Source organism: Crinia signifera, chromosome 5 (genome assembly GCF_055691185.1).
Source record: "Crinia signifera chromosome 5, ASM5569118v1, whole genome shotgun sequence".
Lineage (NCBI taxonomy): Eukaryota > Metazoa > Chordata > Amphibia > Anura > Myobatrachidae > Crinia > Crinia signifera.
In genome coordinates, this window is record NC_139221.1 from 34,752,827 (window position 1) to 34,776,393 (window position 23,567).

The window sequence follows — 23,567 nt, forward strand, 5'->3', positions numbered from 1 at the left end:
GTCCTTTCGAGTGGGATGAAAATGGCCTGGGATTCCAACTGTTGGGATTGTTCCAACTGTTGGGTTTGTTCCCAGATTAAATACCCCCCCACGACAGTAGAACAATTTCAACATGCATTGGATAGCTTTTGAGGTAACAATATGGTTAGAAAAGGGGCAGACTAGATGGGCCAAATGGTTCTTATCATTAATCACATTCTATGTTTCTATCAGTTTGTGTGTAGATGTCACTACACAAGATAGTCTGACCTTATATATCTGCCTATTACCAACCTGGCGGGACTGACCCCACCACCCTTCTGTCCTCCCTCCACCTGCCGCATAGTGCCTGCAGTATTTTTATGTATTGACAGGAGAAACTGAGTGACACATAGACCAGTCTCTGGCATGTCTTCCTATGGTCACTGTATACACCGGGCTAACAGCATGAACAGGAGCAGGACAGAAGAGAGGATACGTATGGGCCCATATTCAATGTGGCCGCCGAGGGGGTTAAACGGTGGGAATCGCAGAAAACAAGCGATCCTCCCTGTTTAACCCCCGCGTCGGCCACTCGCCCTTTTCTACATTCCAGGGGAATCCTCGTCGTCACAGGACAGCGAGGATTCCCACAAACAGCGAGGCTCACGGCTAATGCAGGTAGCCCACTGCATTTAGCCACGAGTCTCGCTGTTTCAATGGCTGAATATGGTGATTCCCCCTCACTCCAAAAACAGAGAAAGGGGGAATCTGCGTATTCGGGGAAGTCAGTTGAATACGGACAGGTCGAGCTGTCACAGCTCGCCCCCGGCATTGAATATACCCCTTAGTGTTCACAAAGTGTAGACTTCTTCAGCACTTGGATAGGCAACGTGTTCGGGAACGGACTCTGCCAACTGAGACATGGTTCTGCCACTATGCGTAATTACACCGGTTGTTCTTTAGAATACTCATATATGATACCCATATTAATCATTTGAGACATTTGCAATAATAACCGCTGGAGTGAATTGATGGAATCTGCTCGGGCACTGATGTGTGAACGGCTTAACACCCCTAATTGTAGCAGGGCTCCTTTATTGTCTGTTTGGGCATCGATTGGGCTATTGCTGTACTGACGACTACCGTGCTGATATTTTCTCCTGCTCTCTTGTTTACTGGCCAGATGCACAGAGGATTCCAAATGCGTTTGAAGTGGTCTTTTATAATGAGACAGAAGACAGTTCGGGGATGATGCTCTGGAAGTACCCTGAGCCCAGAGTCCTGACGCTGGTGCGAATTACCCCAGTGCCATTTAACACCACCGAGGATCCTGACATTAGCACTGCAGACCTCAGCGATGTCTTACAGGTTTGTGTTGAGAGATAGGTGCACATGCACTGTGCAACGCGGGTTCCCTATGGGCTATATCACAATGCCATTAATTAATGTAAACAGGAGTTCCACCTTCAGACGACTTTGATTCTGAATTGCGTACACACGGATGGAAGCAATTTCAAAGATGTAAATGTTCTGAAGTTTTTGCAAACTTAGTGGCATGGTGGCAAGGTTGTCCCCTCGATATTATGCAGTAAGTAAATATAATCTATTTGGTTACTGCGGCCAACATCCCATCTTCAGTAGAACTCCCATCTCAGTAAATGTATCCTAATGTGTAGGTTTGGAGATAGCCAGGGTATCTTAAGGATGCAATGACTAAAGCTAACCTATATATGCCCCAATGTGTAGCAATGTATAATATATCTTCGTTAAGGAGTTGAGCGGCTATAGTTATTCCATTTGAGCAAAACGTCCCTTTGTAAATCCATAACAGATGGTTTAAAAAAGAAAAAGGATCCAGGTATCTTATTATCTCGTTAGGCAGAACTATTTGAAACCTTTATACAATCCCGGCTTCCAGCACATTTTTTGTGTATTATTCCCAATCTGATGCAGTGCCTAATGACTCCTTCATTGTAATTTATGATGTAGCACAGTACACAGCGATACTTTGGAACAACAAATCAATATTTGTTTGTTTGCACAGCTGCGCGCATTCTTCTGTGTGTAGAAGAACATGTCCTGCTGGAAAGCTGTGCTTGAGAGGTTGTTCATGTATCATTCATGGTTGGGTGGAAAATGAAATTTGATGAGCCATACTCTTAGGTCGGTATTCGCACGTTCGGATGGGACACACTTAATTATCTCATATCAAAATACATCGTTGGGAATTGCCTGCACGAATGTACATCATAATATTTGCAGTTGCCGTGTGTATATTTTCAGTGTCACTTTTATTAAGAGGCCAGGACTTATTTGAACCCGTGGAGTGCCAAGTGAATTTGTCAAAATAGGTGTGAAAATTGCCCGGCCAACATTTGTACTCAACATAATGACCTGTAATGTTTACCTTATATAGGAAATATAATCTTTTTCTACACAACATTTTTTATTTGAATTTATATGACAAATGTGAGCGACGCTGGCATTTTTAGTGGATGTTTTGCACATTTCTCACAGATGTTCACTCAATACAGGTTCAACCTAAAGTCCCTGTTAATAGTGCTTTTTTCCAGTTTTCAGTAGTTGATGTTGAGACGTAGTTATGACAATTATTTATTTATTAACAGTTTCTTATATAGCGCACACATATTCCACAGCGCTTTACAGAGAATATTTGAACATTCACATCAGTCCCTGCCCCAGCGGAGCTTACAATCTATATTCCCCACTGCATGCACACACAGACAGACATTCTAGGGTTATTTTTGTTGAAGGCTAATTAGCCTACCAGGATATTTTTGGATTGTATGAGGAAACCGGAGTACCCAGAGGAAACCCACAGAAGTACGGGGAGAATATACAAACTCTGCACAGTTGGAGCCATGGTGGGAATCAAACCCATTACCTCAGTGCTGTGAGGCAGTAATGCTAACCATTACACCGTCCGTACTGCCCTACGGCAGCAACAAAACAGTTGATGGTTTTCTACCATCGGTATTTTACCATTGATAGTCTATACGCTTGTGCATAGCATTCAAGGAGCTCGCCCTCAGTGATCAGCCACTGATGCTTTACCAGTGGTGGCATCCCATCGATGGAGAATTCACTCATCGATAGACTAGGACTGGTTGCTAACTAACAATGGAAACTGGGCACCCCTAAACAGAAGAAAAAGAAGTGATCGATATACAGTCTGGGAGATTACATGCCTCTCATTATTTATTATATCCATGTGTAGGCAGGATATGCAGCACTTTGTAGGATTGCAGAAGAGGTGCTACGCCCCAAAGTGAATTTGAGAAGCATGGGTGAGCTGTAGAGTGGGAACAAGCAAGGGAAGATGGGACAGTGAGAATTGGCCTCCAAAACTTTAAATAGAGGGATCAACTAATCTAAGTTTTAAGGGGGATCAGGCATAACTGAAGTTGTGTGCCCACATTTACTAGTGGAACGGTAGGGTGACTGTGTGTTATACGATTTACATGCGGAATACCGTTTATATAGACTATATTACAAACATTGTTAATAGTTGAAGTTAAGAAAGTATATCTAGATGCATTAAGAATGTGGATCAGTCTATGAGTGGACATGGACACATCAAAATGTTTTTTAAAAAATAGTTAACTTTATGTCAAACGTTTCCTAGACCAAGATAAGACAAAGAAGCATAAATGGTGTGTGCACAAGGCATAAGCAAAATATAAGCGTAGGAAGTTTATCTTTAATTCCTTTCAAAATCAGAGGAGTTAGTAAAATGTTTAGTTTTTTTGGACTTGGGAGTAGTAGTGTAGGGGGGGGGGGGGGGCTGCCTCAGGGTCAGATGTATGAAACCTTGAAGAGAAATACAGATGGAGTAGCTCACATTGGAGCTGTTCCTGGCGATTCTATCGCCAATCGCCGCCAGAAGGGGTCGCTCAAGATGCTCGCACTCCCCGTTCTGATGGAGCCCGGCTCTCCGCTGCTCCCCCATAGCTGCCCGCACCCCCCACTCGCCCAACTCATCTCCCTGAAGCAGGCAGGTCATCCGCTCCTCACCACCGCGCTGAAGAGGACGCGCATGCGTGTGAGAAGCTTGCGTGTCTCTATCAGATGGAGCTCCTGTCCACCAGCCAGCGCCAGCTCAGGAGATCTGGTGATAGTTTAGACTGACTGACGGGCGCTCCACCTGTAAAGAAGAGAGTGCTAAAGTATCAGCAAAATCGGCTTCTAACTGCCATGTTACAGGCTGTGTTTGAAAATGACAGGTGTTAATTGGTTGGTACTTTACCTCTCTCCATGGTTTGATACAACTTTCCCAAAATGTCAGCCCAAACTCTGGTGGTGCCATGTGCAATAGCCACTTGTGTTCTATGAGCTGCTAGGTGCAGTAGCCTTTATGAAGGCAAGAGGAGTTTGCGCTCCCCTCGTACAATGTGTATAGAACTAACTGCCTCTCCCCCCCCAGACACAACGGACAATGCACTGATCCCTAAAGGTGCCAGAAGGGATTCTCCCTGGAAGTGTGTGAATTTATCTTGCTTTAGTACAGTAGCCAACGCACTGTCCATGGTCATTCATTTTGTCATGGACAGAGTTGGCAGACATTATATGGGTTGAACCAGTATCTCATGTGTCACTTATGTCACTTGCTTCCTAATCTGTGACTCTGCTACATTTTCCTGAACACTAATGATGCCTGTTAGTGACCGATCCGCCTTAATAGTTACCATTCGCCTTGCTGCTAGTGGCGAATGCCACACATTGGAGCGCCTTGAGATTTTCTCTTTTCAATGGAGGTCTTGATGTAGCGATAAGTAGCCGGGTAGTTGCAGGAGACAGGTGTTCACATCATTATTCAGCCTCCGAGCTGCGGTGGCCCGGCCAGCCGTCCGGTGATGTTAACATCATAGAACTTCATGCGTATGTGTGACAGATGGACGCTGCAGGCTCAGCCTGTTTGGCAGGGTGATTTGTACTTATGTATTGTAAATACACGGCAGATGTGGATTTCCAGCATGTTGCCCACACAGAAAATAAAAGCTTACATAAGCAGGTTGAAATAAAGGTTATACCTATCTCACTGGCTTCTTTAGAAGGTGGACATTGAACCCTCGGATGAAGACGGTTGTGATGAAAGCTTGGCATCTGTTAAGCCCCGGTCCCTCTGTCATCTGTGATACATGCCCAATGTTGATTATATCGCTAACAAGGCATGCAGCAGTTAGACGGCTGGTCACTTCACTTGCGATATCGTTTACCGTTTTCGTTTAAGGATATCAGAGATAGAGCTCATCCTCGAGTGTATACGGGGCTTTGAGGCCCATACACACTTGGTGATTTTGATTTGAAAGACACTCCATTTTGTTTGAGCCGCTCAGTATGTACAGGCCAGAGATTAGCAGTGAGCGCTGACACATGCTCCCGCATCATCGCCAGCTGCTGCCGCTCCTCTGCTGGTGTTACTAGCAGGTGAGCGACGGAGTGGATGGCTTTCCATAGCGTCCTGCTCTATGGAGGCTCCTGTGAAAATCCCTGACCAGGGGGAAAATCGCTCAGTGTGTATGGACCTTTAGGATCGCAAAATGGAAGATGTATCCTATATATCATCCCAAGCCAAGATGTTGTGTATTACGGTACTGGAAAATGGTTTTCTATAGGAATCCTTTATTTTATTGACACATATGGGGAAATTTACTAAAGGAAATTTGTAAAAAAATAGGTGTATTTGTATCCAGAAATACACTCATTTTTTACATTTACTATCCCGAAAATATGGCAATTCGTAGTCGTATTGATGTGCTATCAATACGAATACGAATTGCCTTATTTTTGGGATAGTAAATGTCAAAAATAAGTGTATTTCTGAAGACAAATACAACTATTTTTTACAAATTTCCTTTAGTAAATTTCCCCCATATTCACAGTAAATATGAATAGGACATTTTTATCACATCCAGTAAAATATGATAACTTTTTTTTTAATTATCTTTAAAAACTGTTTGTGTCCAATGATTGTTTGATACTTGTACAATGATATTTGACATTAAATTCTAAATCTATGAGTTGCAAATGACCGGTGATGTACTAGAGCGCATCTATGGCCCAAACCCTTCCCCTGCTTTCAGAGATCTTCGGTGTGCTATGGTCTATGTCCTAAGAAGGTTTTTCCCTGGAATGGTACATCTACAGTATGTCCTAATACCATTTCCCCCATCCAGAGCTTCGATATGTCCTAATACCAGGGCCCAAAACAGAAATCTGTGGCCCGTCACACTCTCTTTTTCTTGCCAAGGACGCAGCATTGGAACATCGGCAGGTCTTAAAGTGAACCTGGAGACTTGGTGGCACTCAATTCCCTCTACGACCTACTGTAATTCACCCTCCTCCTCCTCCCCCATTAGACAAAGCAGGGCCAGTAGTAGGGTGTTTGCCCCCGTTTCCTGCAAATATTAATGCTTTTCTGTTAGAATTACTGTGCAGGGCCAAGTTGGAGGATGAACTAGTTCCACCTCACCAGTACAGGTACAGTATCAGTGATAAAATCCAGTAGTATTGACCAAAGATAGCTATACTCAATCGGATCCCATTGCATGAATCATGGATGAATCATGGATGGAGCATGGCCAAATGTCTCACTTATCAGATATCCCGGCAACTGTACCAAAAGGCTAGATCCCATAATGGTCTGTGCGTATTTCTAAGCTTAAACCGTATCACCTAAGCTACCGAATATCCTACTAAATGCTTCTAATAAATGTAACTTTAAAAAAAGTGTCTTGGCCCCTTTAACGTTCCTTACGCTCCTTTTGGTATTATATTATTGAAAGTACACTTGTATTTTCATTTTATTTATTTTTTTCAAAATGAGATTTGCAGATTAAAACAAAGTCTTGCCCGTCGTACACAGTGCGCACCTGCATTCGGCTGTGCTGACAACTGGAACGATCGACTGATAAACTCGGGTCAAATTTTATATTATTACTATAAAATTTGAAGGAAAGAAACGAAGGGAAAAAAATCAAAACATGAGACCGTAATAAAGAAAAATAGTTACATATTTCATTGAAAAGGTTAAAAAGTATTTCTCAGGGCTCTTAAATTACCGTGTTAAAGTACCAAGGGAAAATAAAACCTGGGCTTGGATTCTTGTTTGTACTTAGAGGGCTTTCCGGTCAGGAAGGCAATCTTGATGCAACGCAGTAAACCACAATACCAGTGGGGCAGTACAGGTGAAAACTCTGCAGCTGTACCCTACATTTTCAATGTACAGCAGCTATACGTTGGAATGTTTCCTGAACAGAATTCACATTCGGTTAGCTCCGGTTCCCAGGAGTAGATCACATTAAAATGTTATAAAATCATGATTTCCTGCACTTGAATTCTTGTGGTTTCGCAACTGGTTCCAATATTACAAAAGAGGAGATTTTGCGGCCTCTATTAGTTTGAGATACACGAAATTCTCATGTTTTCTTTAAAAGGCAAAAATTAAAACATCACATTTTTATTAGACCTTCGGCACTTTTGCAATAGGTGTTTGTCTGTTGTGAGACACTCTGTATGTAGGAGTCGCGGTGAAGGAACGTCTTGCAGGGTCTTCTGTGGTGTTTTGCTGTTTTGTGCTTGGCTGCTACTGACAGAAGCAATCAGGGACTCAACACGTATCTAGAGTATCCTATGACTACTGTTTAACAGGGAATGCACTGGCGATCGGCAAAAAGCTGTCACCACTTCTCGGTCTAGAAGAACACTAGAATGGGACCTTTTTACGAAGAACCATCGAGAACTGTGGTCTACAATGTTTATATGTAAGAATGTTTTTAGGTTTTTAGGGCTCTCTTTAGATTTGATGCCTATATTATACTTACGATAGATTAAGTTACACGATTACTGTGTATGTTTCTTGTACAGCATGGTGGAAACTTTGTGATACCTTTGAAAAGAAAAGATAAGTTATTTATATATCGCCACATGTTACACATCCCTTTACAGATAATAATTTGGCTTTTTATGTGGTCCCCTGCCCCAGTGCAGACTTACCTACTGTCCTTTCCTACGAAGGGTGCCTTGGGAATAGTATCATTGCTGTGGTTTGCGGACTTTGGTCATTGGATGGGGTGGGTGGTGGTAACGGGTTCTATAAGGAATGTGGTCTTGAGGCCCCCGTCTTCCAGAGTTTGGGAGAACAAACCAAAACTTGTGAGTCTTTTGTACATCTGGAAGGGTAGAGAAGCATGCCCCAATGGGGCTCACCATGTATACTCCACACCGCACAGGCATAGATCAGTGGTGGGTGTGGGAGGTTACCGCTCTAACACCGGGCCTGTAACCAGACCAGGATATAATACCCAGAAGTGCACGGTTCTAGCCACAATATAAGTATAGCATTAGAACACTCGCGCCACCAAAACAAACATCTGTCATTCGGCGACACAGTTATTGTTCAAAACACGGATCTGTGTAATTGGACATACACACGGGGCATTTATGCCTCTTTTCTAAGCAACCTGTCTGGATCGCTTAGAAATTAAGCACAAATCGCTCCATGTGTACACCCCATAGCGATGGTGATGCTCTCAGAGCCGTTAAGGCAACTACGGGGCAGAGGTGCTTAAGGGGTGTGGCCAAATCCAGGAGGTGTGGTCTTGACTCACCAAAATAATGTCAAACACTGGGGGGAAATTTCACATGGGATATTGCAATGGGCATCCAATCAGAATCTACTTCTTTATTTAGCACCTTCTAGAAGATAATAGTATCTGATTGGTTTTCCATAGCAACATCTTGTGTGTAATAGAACTCCCATCTTAGTATATTTCCCCCTATGGGGGTTATTTTGGTTCACTCCTTCTGACAAATTCCTTCTTAGATGGACAAAACCATGCTGCACTGCAGCTGGGGCAGATGTAAAATGTGCAGAGAGAATTAGATTTGGGTGAGTTATTTTGTTTCTGTGCAGGGAAAATACTGACTGCTTTATTTTTACACTGCAATATAGATCTCACTTTGAAGTAAAACCCCACCCAAATCTAATTCTCTCTGCACAAGTAACATCTGCCCCCCCTGCAGTGCACATGGTTTTGTCCATCTAAAGGTGCCCATACACGGTCCGATGCGGTGTTTTTTTTTTTACTTTGCGATGCGCGCTCCCGCTGCAACTCATCGAACAGTACAAAAAGTATGTGCTGCACATACTTTTTGTACATGCTTTTCATCGAATCGCATTGCATGCACAACGCATGCAATGCATGCTATTTAAGTACAAAACGGATCTGATAAACGGACCTTGGATGGGCACTATTAGAAGGAATTTGTCAGAAGGAGTGAACCAAAATAACCCCCTATGTGTGGTGTGGGGAAGTATCATTGCATGCTGCAAAGCTAGTGCAGACCCTTGCTGTGCTCCTCCGAGAGTCCTGGGCAGTAGCGCACGCAGGGGGGTTTCTGAGTACCCAGAAACCCCCCCAGGAGTCTAGGAGGCCCTAGTCTGAAAGCTGAGGGTCTCCTCTTTCCATGGGTATAAGAATTTTAAAAATCGGCCCCTGGGAACCGGAGATATCTGACTTCAAAGCAGTAGTCCCCATCCAAGCCTGTTAATTGCTCTTCCCAGTCAGATATTTCAGGTTCTGTCTGACTTAGAGTTTTTTTGAGGGTATATTCCAAAAGCTGAGACTCTTCCCCTTTGATGGACACTAGTAGCTTGTCTCTACTGATTAGTAATCCCTGCCCCTCCTTTCGGGCATGTTTGGTTGGATGATAACTTCAAAATGTGATCATCTGTAATATTACAGGAAACCAAGGGCATCATTTAGCTTTAGGTGTAGCTTCAACTAGAAGCATAACTCCCAGCCTCCTCCTGATCTGCTCAAACCCTGTCCCAATCTGTCCAAAAACACACCCTTTACAGCAAGCCCAAAGCTATAGTATGTGCAATGGGTGCAGCTGGCAACCATCGATGGCAATGGCAACGATAACCATCCCTAGTGTGACTATGCTGATTGTACTGGGACATGGCCACACCTCCTCCTAGCATCAGGATTGGGAGACAGACAGCTGGCCAGGACAACAGATGTTCTGCCGAAACTGGTGTATTTATAATGGGTGCACCCAGGCTCTCAGGGTCCAGGAGGGCCCGCACTGCACAACCAGCACCTATTTTTTTCAATACTTACACTCTGGAGTCCCACGTCACAGCAGCAGTGCTGCAGAAATCGCAATGTATTGCGCATGCGCCATTTTCCCAGAGACCTGTGCATGTGCACCAGACCCTGTGACCACTCCTAGAGGGGAGGGGTCCAAGATGAAGGCAGCACAGCCCCTGCTTGTGCTCTATCATACACGCCGGTGAAATAATTGCATACTGCATAGCGACTCCCAATTATTGGTTAACAAACCCCCGAAATGAACTATGTGTATTTGCAATCTACATGCAAAATGAGAGCATGTTGTCTGTATGTAGAAATAACAGAGGTGCCCCCTTGGCATTGCAGCATGCTCTGTCCTTCAGCTGGATTCACCCCGGAGCCCCAACGAGGCCCCAATCTGTAACGTGTGTTCACATTTTCCTCCGCTGTCCTGCGCTCTGTGTAGGCAGCCATAACATACTGAAAGGGGAATTAAAAATGACAAAGGTCAAACAGTGCAATTCTGTAAGTACAGTTCTGCTCTGCTAGATGCATGTCTTCAAATCCAGAGTCTGTCATCGCTGCTTCCCTTCCGTTAGGTTTAGATTTAACCTAGTCTAACCATGTTAAGTGAGAAACGCACGTGTTATTGGCAGAGCCCCGATCTATTCAGCAGAGAGAAATTTTGCATTGGAGAAAGAAAAAACAAAAAAACGACAGCATACTACTTCCATGTTTTTGGATCCTCGTCCAAAATGTAATGGATTGATTTTACAGATTGCATCAGCACCAATCAAGAATCACTTTTCCATAAAGTGCACGATAGCATCTCTGCCTTTTCAGGAGGAAGTCAAACAAGTTCTGGAACGACTCGCTCTCCTGTACTGTGTATTGTTTTCCAGGCTTTTTGGCAGGTGCAGCGAACAAAGGAACCTGCAATGATTACAAGAACCCGTGCGCTATGCTGTTGGGACAACTACGTCCGATCTCCCACTGAAACAGGAATCCATTGTTTTGCTTTCGCCTCGGAGATCTGTTTGTCATTTAAGTGTATTTATTTAGCCTGGTATGTAAAATAGTTATTGGAATCACTTTTGACATGCGACTTTTGTCGGCTATGAATTACCTTCAGCAGAAGCGATACCGATCAGTGTTATAAGAGAAATGCTCGTACCGAATTACAGCTCCGTTTGCCAAGATTTCCCCTTGTCTGCGGACATGTGGATTTTTTCCCCGTTGCTGAATACATGGACGATTTTGTATTCAAGGAGACTTTGGCCTCGTAACAGAAAAGAGAGGAGAAACACTCGCTCGACAAGCAATCAGTTTGTTCATCCTCAGGAAGCCAGGCTTATGATCCCAGCATTATCTGGCGTCCTCTACCTAATACAAGATGATATTGTGTTCTGCGGCCTCCACTTCACTTAGGTGGCCTGCTTGAAGGAGATAAAACGCACACACTTCCTGTCTTCTGTGTACATCCATCGTACGGTAGTTGTTTCTGGAACAGAAACGATGTTCTCTCCAAGGCAAGCCCACCCTGGGAGAGCCACAATCTAAAGAAGTTTAAGTTCTTGATACTAGAAGGAAGGTTATTTTAGAAACGAAATAATAAGGAAAAAATAAATAAAAACAGTGACCCCGTAGGGAAATTTGCAGCACATTACAAAACGACCCAGCTGTGTGTGCGTTTCTGTGTTTACGCTGTGGGTTCCGAATGAGATTCATCCTTGATCTTTTAACAGGTGGTAGAATGTGGAACATCGGGATACGGTCATTATCAGTTGGTTCATTGTTAGTGGTGTTATTGCAAACTGCAGTCGGCGGCCTTGCTACTTTCTCTGTGACCTCTTGTGGTTACAGGAAATAGTTCTGGTGTTACAGTTTTATTGCTAGCGTTGTGACCCGAGGAACGTAGGTTTGCAAAGACAAATATAGTCAATTGTAGGACCCTGGTAGATGTACTTTTAGTAGTTACACCCATGATGAGTCCTGTGGCGCATTAAACAAAGAGCTTTGTTGTTCGTATGTCATTTCAGGGTTTCCTATGGTTTTGCTTAAATATTTTATATGTTGCTGGGTGACATTGAGAAACATTGGCACGGCGGAAGAGGCATCTTAAAGGCCGCAAAGCTGTCCTACAAAGGATTTTAAAATAGAAACAAATACTTTATATAAAACACTTTGCTGCATTTATTGCAAAGCGCTCATAAATATATTGCAAACAGATGTTCTGCTTTTTCTCTGCCAATTCTATATAGTTTTTAAGTGCTAAAAATATGGACAAACTCTGCAAGTAATCTCCTATTATATTGTATCATTTCCTAATAGGGCTTTCTTTTAGTAGCATATTGGAATAGGTGTATTTGTTTATTTTATGTGTTACTCATTGACATTTAAATTAAGCATGAGTCACTCTTTTAATACAAATGCAAAGCATTGTGTTAATATTACCCAATCTTTCCAGTGCGTCTGGTTCAGCCCTTTCTGTGTAAGTGTACGGGGAAGCGCACCTGTTCAAAGAAAAAGTGCAGAATGTTTTTAGTTAGGGTTCTGTTCCGATTCGCGCCTCCGACGGTCGTAGGGTCAGATTGAGATTTTACCTGCTGCAGTAATTTTACCTGCTGTCAATCTCCCTTTGACTGAGTGCAGATCGTGCGACCATTGTGCAATTTCAAGGAAATCATGATCGTCCTTGTGTGTACCCAGCATAAGGTCCGGAGATAGTTCTGCGTGTAATCTCCTTTACGTTCAGTCAGTCATCCTCGGATAATCGCCTTTCAGCCAGCTCAGATTGTCTGAGCTGGCGGAGTGGCACTGCATCTGACGGCAGGGCCAGCGCCACCACTAGACAGCATTAGGCCACTGGAGGGCGGTATTGAGCTGCCAAGGCGAGCAGGAAGAATTTATGCTGCAGCAGCTGCCAAGCAATGTATCCAGCAGGGAGCTGGTAAGCCATACGCCCCCAACCCCCCCGTGATCAGGATTAAACCCGCTGCACCCCTGTGCTGGTAGGAAATCTCTGGCGGGGTAGCGCCTGCACACACCCCCCATGGAGCCAGGCCGTGGAGCTAGGTAGTGGCAATCCGCTGCTCCCCCGCCCTCTCGGAGAGTAGCAATCTGCGGGTAGCACCCGCACCCCCCCCCCTGTAGCGCGCTAATGTGGTGCTGCGGGGGGTGGTGGTCACCTGGGGTGCTGACAGGGCTTGCAACTGCCCTGTCTGATGAGGACGCACGAGTGTCACACAGGCATGCGTGTCCTCTTCGCGTCGTTGGCGGGGATTGGAATCCCTGCCCATCTTTGCTTCAGGGAGACAGGCAGGGATAGGGGGGTATGGGCAGCTATGGGGGAGCGGTGGAGGGCAGCGGTGGTCTCCGTCAGAACGGGGTGCGTGAGCGCCCCCTTTTGGCGCATAGTTAGCAGCGGCGATTGGCGATATAATCACCAGGAGCAGCTCTAATGAGAGCTGCTCCATCTGTACAGTACTTATTATTCCGTCATTCTCTATGTGCACAAAGTAATACCACTGTTACACAGCATAGCTGGGACTCACCTGGCATTTTGTACCCAGCCCTGACCCGGCTTGATACTTCTCTACACTGGCGGCTGGACCTGGCATAATGCTGGGTGGGTGCCAACACTGGAGGCGGGTCCTGAGGTGGCACTGAGAAATGAGATCATCTCCCAGTGCCAGCTATTTCATTGCTGAGAACAAATCCAAGGTCGCTCAACCCATGTCATTTTATCTGTTCCACTTCACAATATCTTGGCTTGATATGTGCAATAACCTGGTATATTTAGGGCAATGTAAAAGCAGTATAAAACAGGAGACTTAAACCTAAGCTGACAGTAGAGTCAATAATGAGTTCTTCATGGGGCACCAGAGTTTGGCGGCTCTGGTGCAATGGGTCCTAATTTGGTGGAATTTCCTAATGGCTCTGACTTGTAAACGGAATGCGTACACCATATAAATGATCAGCTTTTTCTGTCTTACTTTTGGATACGAGGGGGGCAACAGGTGAATGCTAAGGTACAGTACAGTAGGCCTATTTATTATCAATCAGCACTAAGATTCCAGCGATATCTATCCCTGCTTATTGACACGCCTATGTTTTACCGCCATTCCTAGTGACTTCCTCCAAGCAATCCCAATCAATCACATTGCTAATAACGCCCCGGCACCTACGACCGAGTCACATGCGCAGTTTAACAATAATCGTTTAGCTTCAGAAATGTTGGCAATGACTACATCACTGAACCAGAATCATTGTAGTTCAATGTCTTAATCAGTGGGAAAATGTGGACCGTTGAGGCATTCAGAGACTGGTACGCCAAGGTTCCAGTGCTCGAACACAATGTCATGTTTCTGCAATTCGTTATGCTTCTTGATTAGCTCATTTATGTTTAAGAATTATTTTTTTTCTTTTCTCTTTAGTTCCCTCTTTGTTAAATGTATTCCATTGTGAGTCATGCAGCCTTTTTCTGAGTCACTCCTAAAATCACAATTTCTATGTATGGTTGTATATTGTTCATATTTATTTATTTAGTCTTCTTTGAGGTCTTTTAAGGCAAGATTTGCATGCTTGCATATTTCTTTTGCATATTAAATTTTAAAGCTGAAATAACTGGCGTTCTCGTTGCTTTTATATAGGTCCCTTGTAGCCTCGAATACTGGGATGAACTCCAACGGTCATTTGTTGCCTTCCGAGAGTTCAGTCTGTCGGAGAGCAAGCCATGTGAGCTCCAGCTGCCCAGCATCACGACGGTCAGCGACCAGAGGGATCTAGTCACCTCCCACCTATGGAGGATCGTGCTGAATAACAGCTCCAGCCCCATCGATGACCAGAGGTAGTTACATGCACATACATCGTGGATTGTGACCGTATCGGTCCAAACAAGCTTCAAAATTTTTTTTTTTTTATGGTTAAGACAAATGTCGGACATGAAAATATCTTTGACCGTGTTTACAATGAGGAGTGTTTATGGTTTAGAAGCAAGATTATAATTTTTACCGTATTATATTGCAACGGTTCTGTACTATCATATACGGTGGATGGAACATACAGCAAACTCACATACTGCTGCGTCCTCATACTTCTAACCTCAATACGGCGCCAAGTTCTCCTGCAACCCTGGGCGGGATATAATGATGACCCCATTTTGGCAGCAGTGCTGGATGAACTCAGATGTTTCTTTAAAGGAGCAATCACTAACACGGCAAAACAATGCATTGTAAGTTATTGCCCCTTTCAAAAAAAACATTGAGGCGTCATTATGTCCAGCCCCTTATCTGTGTGCGACTGACTGTATACAGAGCACAACGGAACTTGGTGTAGAAAAAGCTGCATCGTAGCACATTGCATGAAGATTCAGTGACTCAGGCGCACACAGGTGTACAGGTGTCAAATGATTCATCACAGTCTCCTGATAGACCCCATTTTCATCGAATTGCGACTAGGACACGTTTTCAGTAAAGAAAGGCTCCCAGTGCTAACAGAGTCGCACTGGACCTGGCATGCCAGGAGGGGTTGTTTGGGGCAACTGCAGCAGAGATGTGTTAGGACACATCTGTAATACATGGGTTATGAGACAGGTCGGATATGGTACCGTAGGTACGCACCTGAACAATTTCACTCCTGATCCGACCAGTGAAGAGAGATGCTATGTTAATGCTCTGAGATTATCAGACAGCAGTTGCCGACGTTCCAAGTATACAGTGATAAGCCACTCATTACATTGCAGTACATCCGTATTTAAAGTCTTCTGACTTCATGGAACAACGGGGTAATGTCAATAGATGTATTAATTGGTCCTTTTGGTATTCAGAAGGCTGCACACATGGGGGGGGGGGGGTTTCAATCCCGGGTCAGAACTGTCGGTCCTTTCCGACAGGCATGACCCTGGCCCATTTTCGTTTGGGTCGACCGCAAATCACCAGACGGGATTCAATATCCCGCCTGCCGATCACCAAAAAGGGTCATGTCCATGTAAATGGCCATGGATTGTTGAGATCTGGCCGCGATCGCGACAATTCACGGCCCTTCTCTGCAAAATGGGCCCAACAGCTTTTAAAGTCAGCCCATTCTGTCGTTCTGCCTCTTCAATGCTGTAGGGCAAGACAGCATTAAATAGGCGCCCGCCGCTATTTCCCCCATCGGAAATAACGGCGGGGATTGAATACCCCCAAAGTAAACAACAGAAAAACAATCCAGTTGGAAGCTATTTTCTAGACCCGTTCCCAAAGCAGATATCAGTTGGACGCTCTTCTCCAGTTTCTCAGTACTCAGTGGAGATAGAAGGAATTTCTTGTGCTGGGGTTTGGAATTGACAGTGAAATTTGTCATGTTACCTCCCATTCGCAGAGATTCTGTTAAGCGAACGGTTCAAATGTCTGCTCTGGTTCTCAGTATTCCGCTGCACTGGGCTTGTTTTGCTTTCATCGTGCTTTATGTGCAAATGTAGTCAAAGATATCAAGAGAATCTGGGAAATTGGAAGAGTGGATCAAAAAAATCAATAACAGAATTAAACATCTGCTTTCCATTAATTGGATAGAGCTGGGACGGATTTCTGATGTTAATTGTAAGAGAATGCATTTTTGTCATTGAGAAGTTAAGTGCTTTAGACAGGGTTAATTCTTCTGAATCTAGGACCTCCACAGAATTACCTTTGCGGTCAACTTGGCACCGCGGTAACGTGAATACTGTGGGAATGTTAAATGTTGCTAGTACAGAGTCCAGCGTATTGTTACTTTGTCAAACCGTTTGACGTTCTGGTCTCCAATAGTGTAGCGTTCCAGTATGATTTTATTCTCAAATGTGTTTTCTTTACAGTTTATTTTAGCACTCCATTCACAGGCTTTTGTTAGCTGACATTTAATTGAGTACACTTCTTGGCTGCGGTGTGGTATCATTTGTAAGCTCCATACAAGCAAGGCCGGAGCAAGCCCCATGGCCGGAGCAAGCCCCAAGGCCATCCCACAAGTGTTTTGACCTCGTAACTGCTGACCCCTTTTCCGTTAGGAGGTTGGAGCAGCATCCTTTGTTCCTTAGGAGTGGTAGTGTGGCTCTTGGCTGTGATATCACCACCACCTCTCCCCATGGTGCAGTGATGATTTGCGGCATTCAGCATCGGAAGGTGGAGTCATAATGGTACAAAGCTGTCAGAAGAACAGGGTATCAGAAAGTCACTAATACCTCCTTTCAGACGGAAAAGTAAACTACCAGGTCAAGCACTTTTACTCTGGATTTCCAGATCACCGCGGGTCCTTTTTCTGCGAGAAAGAGTCAACCCGAACCCAGGACTTTGACCTTGTTTTTTTCCAGGGTCAAAGACCCAAAAATTTCAACAAAGGAGCATGACTGGAGGGGTCCTGGGTGAATGGTACTTGCCAGCTAAGTCACAAGTGCATGTAGACTATGGTATGCATGAGCACAGGCCTCAGGGAGATTGCACCTGTTCTGTATTTTCAGAGAATTATTTTGAGGTGGCTGCACAAGTCAAGGTATTGAATAGGTGCTGTGGGTCTCTGTGCACCACACAAGGGCCGGCGACCTAGACACTTGCCTGGGGTGTAGCTTAAACTCCTTTTTGGTGCAGGTTCCCCCAATTAAGGAGTCTGTGATACTTTATTAAATCTCAAATGTTATCCCAAATCTTGGAGAATGAGACTGAAATGGGAGATCGGAGAGGACTTTGGACCATATGTATTAAGCCTTAACAAAAGATAAAGTTGAGCTTAATAATGAGTGATAAATGAAAAAAGCCCTGTACACATGCATCGATTTTTCACGATTTTCAATTCCATTTTGCTTATAGAAGCAAAATCGAATCCTAAACGAAATTGAATGGTTTTGTGTCACTTTCGATCTACATTCGATTTGATGCGCGCTCCTGTTTTCACAAAATCTACTATGCAGCCAAGGAAATATCGAATTTGATCTAGTAAATCGAATGTGTGCAATGTACCGTGAATGTATATCGAATTCGATATCCAATTCGATATCTCAATCAAAAGTACAGCTCTAATGCCAAATCGAATGTGAAGATCTAATGCCAGATCTAATAGAAAATCGAATCTAACATCGAATCAAAAGCAAATCGATGTGTGTGTACAGGGCTAAATTGTAATTTCTCAAACCCAGCCTGTAGCATGGCAGTTAGGAACTGATTGTCACTAAGCAACAGCCAAAAAGGATCACATGTAAAAACAACAAATTCGTACTGATTGCAATGCGCTGAATTGTTTATTAGTTCAAGTTTTGAAGATCCTGCCTATATCAGTAGCACAAAACTTTTTGGGAAATAAGAAAGCAGCAAACTACGTTGAACTGGTTGAAAATATGATTTCCTCATATCAGACACTTGGGTGCAATATGTCTTTTAAGATGCATTTTCTTCATTCTCACTTAGATTTTTTTAATTTTCCCAGCTAACTGCGGCGCCGTTAGTGATGAACACGGTGAACGTTTTCACCAGGATATTTCTGTGATGAAGAAGATATACAAGGGGAAAAACCATGTTTTTGTTCCAACCAGCCAGATCTGCAGATAAATCTTACTAGTGTATGGGCACCTTAACTCTCCCATCTTGATTGGGCGCTATTCCTTAACCTCTAAACTTGCGTAGGGTAACCTAGCTCAGGGATCGCGGAGGGGGAGTATTTGCGCACAAACCGATTAGGAATAGAAAACCAAGATGAGCTAATTGCGGCTTGCACCCATCACTCCGCCCATTAACTCTGGCTTTTATTAGCTGCGCCAGTATAAAGACATTGTCTTGCATTATCTTGCTCAGGACACCAAATTTGGCAGGGCTGGCATGCCTTATATGGTCATCTTGGGCACATTTCCCATCCACATGCACATACTGAACTTTGTCCTTATCTACTGTATGTCACCCTGGGAAAATTTGCTTGGCGGGTGATAAATTGCCATAGGATTTGACAAATTACCCTGATCTCTGCTTAGGAGGTTGATGGTAATCCCATTCACTCTGTGGTCTATACTTTGCTTGATAACTTAGCATATGCATGTTTTATACCAGGGGTCCGCAAACTATTTTGCTCTGGGACCCCATCAGACAATAAAAATAATGACAGGACCCCAGCAAGTTACTGCAGAAGGTCATCACATCACACGTGTAGTCAGCAGCCAGCACATACATGGCAGCATTGTGGAGGCACACAGAGTGATGGGAGGAGTCTAAAATAACTTAACTCGGAGTCGTGACCCCATGCTAAGAAGTTCAGGACCCACAGTTTGAGAACCACTGTTTTATAGACATTTGTTACAATCCCTCAATATTAAATTGAGAGCAGGGATTTCAGAAACGATCCTCGAGATCTACCTACAGTTCATGTTTCTCAGATCACCTGTGGATCTGTAGAATGTGACAGTTAGTAATGACTGCGCCTGTGCTCCAGCTAGGTGATCTAAAATACATGGCCTCTTGGTAGATATAGAGGACCGGTTTGGCCAATCCAAATCTAGAGGGTTAATATATAGTAGAGTAGAGACAACACAACATTCATCTCCTCAGCTGATAGGTAGACTAGAGCATAACCCTGGAAGTCTTCCATTGTCAGTGTTAACGAGATGATGAGGGGAGGAATAGCTGGTGTATTGCCAAATAGAAGAGAAATGTTCTTAATAAGCCTCAGGAAATATCTGACAGCGTTCAGTCCATGGACAGCGTAACCCCCTTATCCAGATTATAAGTGGTTACATATATCACAGTGTAACCCTGTTGTGGGAGCTTGGTGGGTGGGTGTCCAGCTGTTGCTCCCTGTTACCTTCTCTTCCCTTCCTCCCTCCTTTATATACCATTTCCAGACGGGAACGGTTTACATTTGCCAATATGTTGCTTGTTTCCTGCAAAATACTTATACAACTTTCTAGACCTATATAGAAAATAACAGTTGTGTTGTACTGAATGGGTCTATTAGCCCAGTGATTGGCACAGTGAACGGAAGGGACTTTTGGACTATGTTAGAATGGGTGTGGATCGTATTGTCTACACTAACTAGGTCAACATGGGGCAAGGTCGACAGGGTCATTAGGTTGACACAAGCATTAGTTCGACATGGGCAAGGTCGACAGTCAAAAGGTCGAGATGGGGTTTTTCACTGGGTTTTTTTACTTGAATGTCGACACTGTCGACATGGACACATTTTAAAGTGCACCGCATCCCCTCGCATGGCTCGCTGTGCTCGTAATGCTTCGGGCACAGAGCCCTACTACACTAGGCACACTATTTTATTCTCCCACCACACCCTAGTGGATGGTAGGGCATGAAATACAGCCTGTCGGCACATGTCGGCTCAAAAAACAGTGAAAAACCCCATGCCGACCTTTTGACTGTCGACCTAATGACCTGTCAACCTAGACCCATGTCGACCTTCATGCATGTCGAACAAGTGGTGTCGACCCAATGCTTGTCGACCTAGTTGTTGTAGACGATATGACCTTATCCCGTTAGAATGTCATTACCATACAATGTCTGATCTGCTTCCCCGCTGCGGTAATACAATGGGGACTGCACCTTGTCCCTGCATGCACTATACATAGTAGATGAACCAGGAACAGTCCAGACGATTTTTTTTATTTCACACATTAGGCTTAAGCCTGACATTTCCATGTGTGATTGTTAAGGGCCTTCATTTATCATTTAAATGGACCCACATTAAGAACACATTGCTATCTAACTCATTATAAACATACTTGTATGTGTGTGGGGGCGGGGGAGCACTTTTTACATCCCAGCTAATTTGAGCAGCTCCTACAAGTAAACACTTCACCCCGGAGTAATGTCAGTGTTTTAAGTTCGGACGCAAGTGTGAGAATATAAACAGCATTCCCAAACTGCGCAATGCTTTAATGACAGTTAAATGTGATTTAAATTGAGGCTTTTGTTTGTTCTGGCCTGGTGTGATAGTTTGCAGAGGGTTGGGATGTGGCAACCCCGAGAGCTGCAATTTGAGTCGCGAGGTCAAGAAACGATAGTAACTGGAATGCATATGGAAGTGCTCGCCGTTCAATATAAATTCACTTCCCTCTCCGCTGATCATTTTTGGCCGGGATGTTCAGATCACGGAGGCAGACGGACTTCATAACCTGACCCTTAGCTTTGTGTGGTCCACAGCACTTCTGACAGCTCCATTTATTACTGATTTTATTAAATGAAGCCTTTATTGTTAGAGAGAGACTTGTTTAAAATTGGAAACCGAAGACGTTAGAGAACATTGGGAACCATGAAATTTATCCCTCTTTGAGACATTTCCGCTTATTTTCGAAAATGCTGGTGTTAAAAATAAAAAATATTTTTTTTTTATGTTTTATCTGTTTCTTTGTTTACGATTATTTTACACTTTTTATATGATGTTCTCCGTTCCTTATTATACGTAAACTACAGGGTAAGGCAAAACTCCCACATTTGAAGGGTTATCAAAAAAAGGCAGGTAAGGGGCCTACACAAGACACGGGGAGATTTGCTGAGTGTTCTGAACGATGCTAGATCACTCAGCACACAGCGATGTGTGCTGAGCGATCTGTCAGGGCCAGTGTGCTCCGGTGAGAAAAATCACCTGCCTGTCGAGTAACAAGATTTATCCAACATGCTGGATATTAATCTCTATGGTCCCTAAACACGGAGCAATGTAGGGGCATTTTCTAAGCGATCTAGTGAGATCACTTAGAAAATACCCTGAAATCACCCTGTGTGTAGGCCCCATAAGTGTTCAAAATGTTAGTGCACACTCTAAAGGTGCATGGAATACAGTTTCTTTTCAATTGGTTTTAAATAGGATAAAGTAATTTTTTTTTTACGTTTGGCAGTCTTCAGGTCGTTAATGGTTTTTGGTGGAAGTTTGTAGACCTCAGCTCTCAGATGGACCCATTGGCTGTGTAGAGGCCTCTTATGAAGCTGATGAGGATTATTTTCCGCCTAGTAATGAACATTCTGCTTGGTAATGAAGCCAGACACATGACAGTGTGATTCATCAGGAAATTACAGGAATAATGCAGAAAAATGGACGAGCGTTGCAAATCACTCAAAAATGTATCACGAACGAAGGCCGTCGTATGGACTATACCCTATTAAAACCAACTGGAAAAGAACTGTATTCCATTCACTTTTACTACAATTTTGAATAGCATTTGCCATGCCTTTAGCTTTTAATATCTGAGATGCTTTTTGCCTCACCTGGTCACTCGAACTGAAATCGCATTCAATGCATTTTTAGATCTATGTCATAACCAATGGGGCAGATGTATTAAGACTTAAAAAGAGATAAACACAAGGGCGATAAAGAGTGATTAATGACCAGCCAATCAGAGGTGAACTTTCATGTGATAGGCGGTGTTTGAGAAATTGTCAGCAGCTGATTGGCTGGACATTTATCACCCTTTATCACCCTTCGGTTTATCTCTTTTTAAGGCTTAATACATCTGATCCAATGTTACAAAAATATCCAACAGAATTTGTGGAAAATGCAAGAAACAGCCAGTATGGTTTTTTTTTTGTTTCATATGTTTTCTAATTAGTTTTTTATTTTTAATGTTATTTTAGCTCCTGTTTTACAGGCCCTTAAATTATAATAAATCTCAAATTAGTGAACATTTTTACGTTAATAATAAGAACTGAATTTTAGAGGCACAATAAATCTTGATTTTATGTGTATTTTTGTTAATCACACATTTATTCTGGTATTCATGTTTTAACAATTTATTAATTTATTATATATTTTTGTTATTTTAACTTATTAAATTTATATTTTACATGGGGCAATGAACATCGGTCATTTCATTGCTTTCTTTGATTATCTGATTGTAAAACATTGGGGACTTCCTTTTTAGGACATTTTGAACATTTCTTTATGCGGTTCTGTTTATTGGTTTTACTTTAAATAATATTAAAATAATAGCTACTGGCATAAGCACATTTTTTGGCTCAAACACTTGTTTTTTTTTAAAGCGTTCCACACACTGACTAAGGTGCATGTGAAATCATATAGACTTTTCCACTCTGCTTTTTCTGTCTATTAAACAGTTTGAGATCTGCAAATAGAGAACTATTATTAGGATTTTAACCTTTTCAGATTGTGATACCATGACCTTTTTAAATATTGTGTGTGTGTATAAATATAATATACACTAAACATTGGCACTCACCTTTCCTAGCATTGGGGTGCCCTATGGCTTGTGACCACATTGTTTAAACAGAAATTTTAGGGGCTCTGCACTCACTAAATTAACTGATATTAATAAATAGTGGAGATTTAGTTCATGAATTGATCAATGTATTTAAGCCTGCAGCCCCCTTCAAGGGACCCCACTTTTCTGCAGGTCCTAACACTATTGCTCAAAATGGCTACAATACACATAGCTATCACATAAATTTTTGATTCTGGTCTAAAGCTCACAGCAGACTGTGCTTTTATATGTGAGCAGTTACCAACACACCTGTCACTAATCATCTAGGGAAATGGTTAACATAAGCTATGAAGTAT

General features: G+C 43.2%; 1 protein-coding gene across 4 annotated transcripts in view; it reads left to right on the plus strand.

Annotated features, from left to right (window-relative positions):
• Positions 1-23,567, plus strand: part of VPS13B (vacuolar protein sorting 13 homolog B) — a 790,826-nt gene that overhangs the window by 660,366 nt on the left and 106,893 nt on the right. For all 4 annotated transcript variants that reach the window (XM_083186988.1, XM_083186990.1, XM_083186987.1 and 1 more), the window contains exons 39-40: positions 1,145-1,329; positions 14,714-14,910. In XM_083186988.1, the coding sequence (XP_083043114.1) occupies positions 1,145-1,329; positions 14,714-14,910 (382 nt within the window). The remainder of the gene's footprint in view (positions 1-1,144; positions 1,330-14,713; positions 14,911-23,567) is intronic.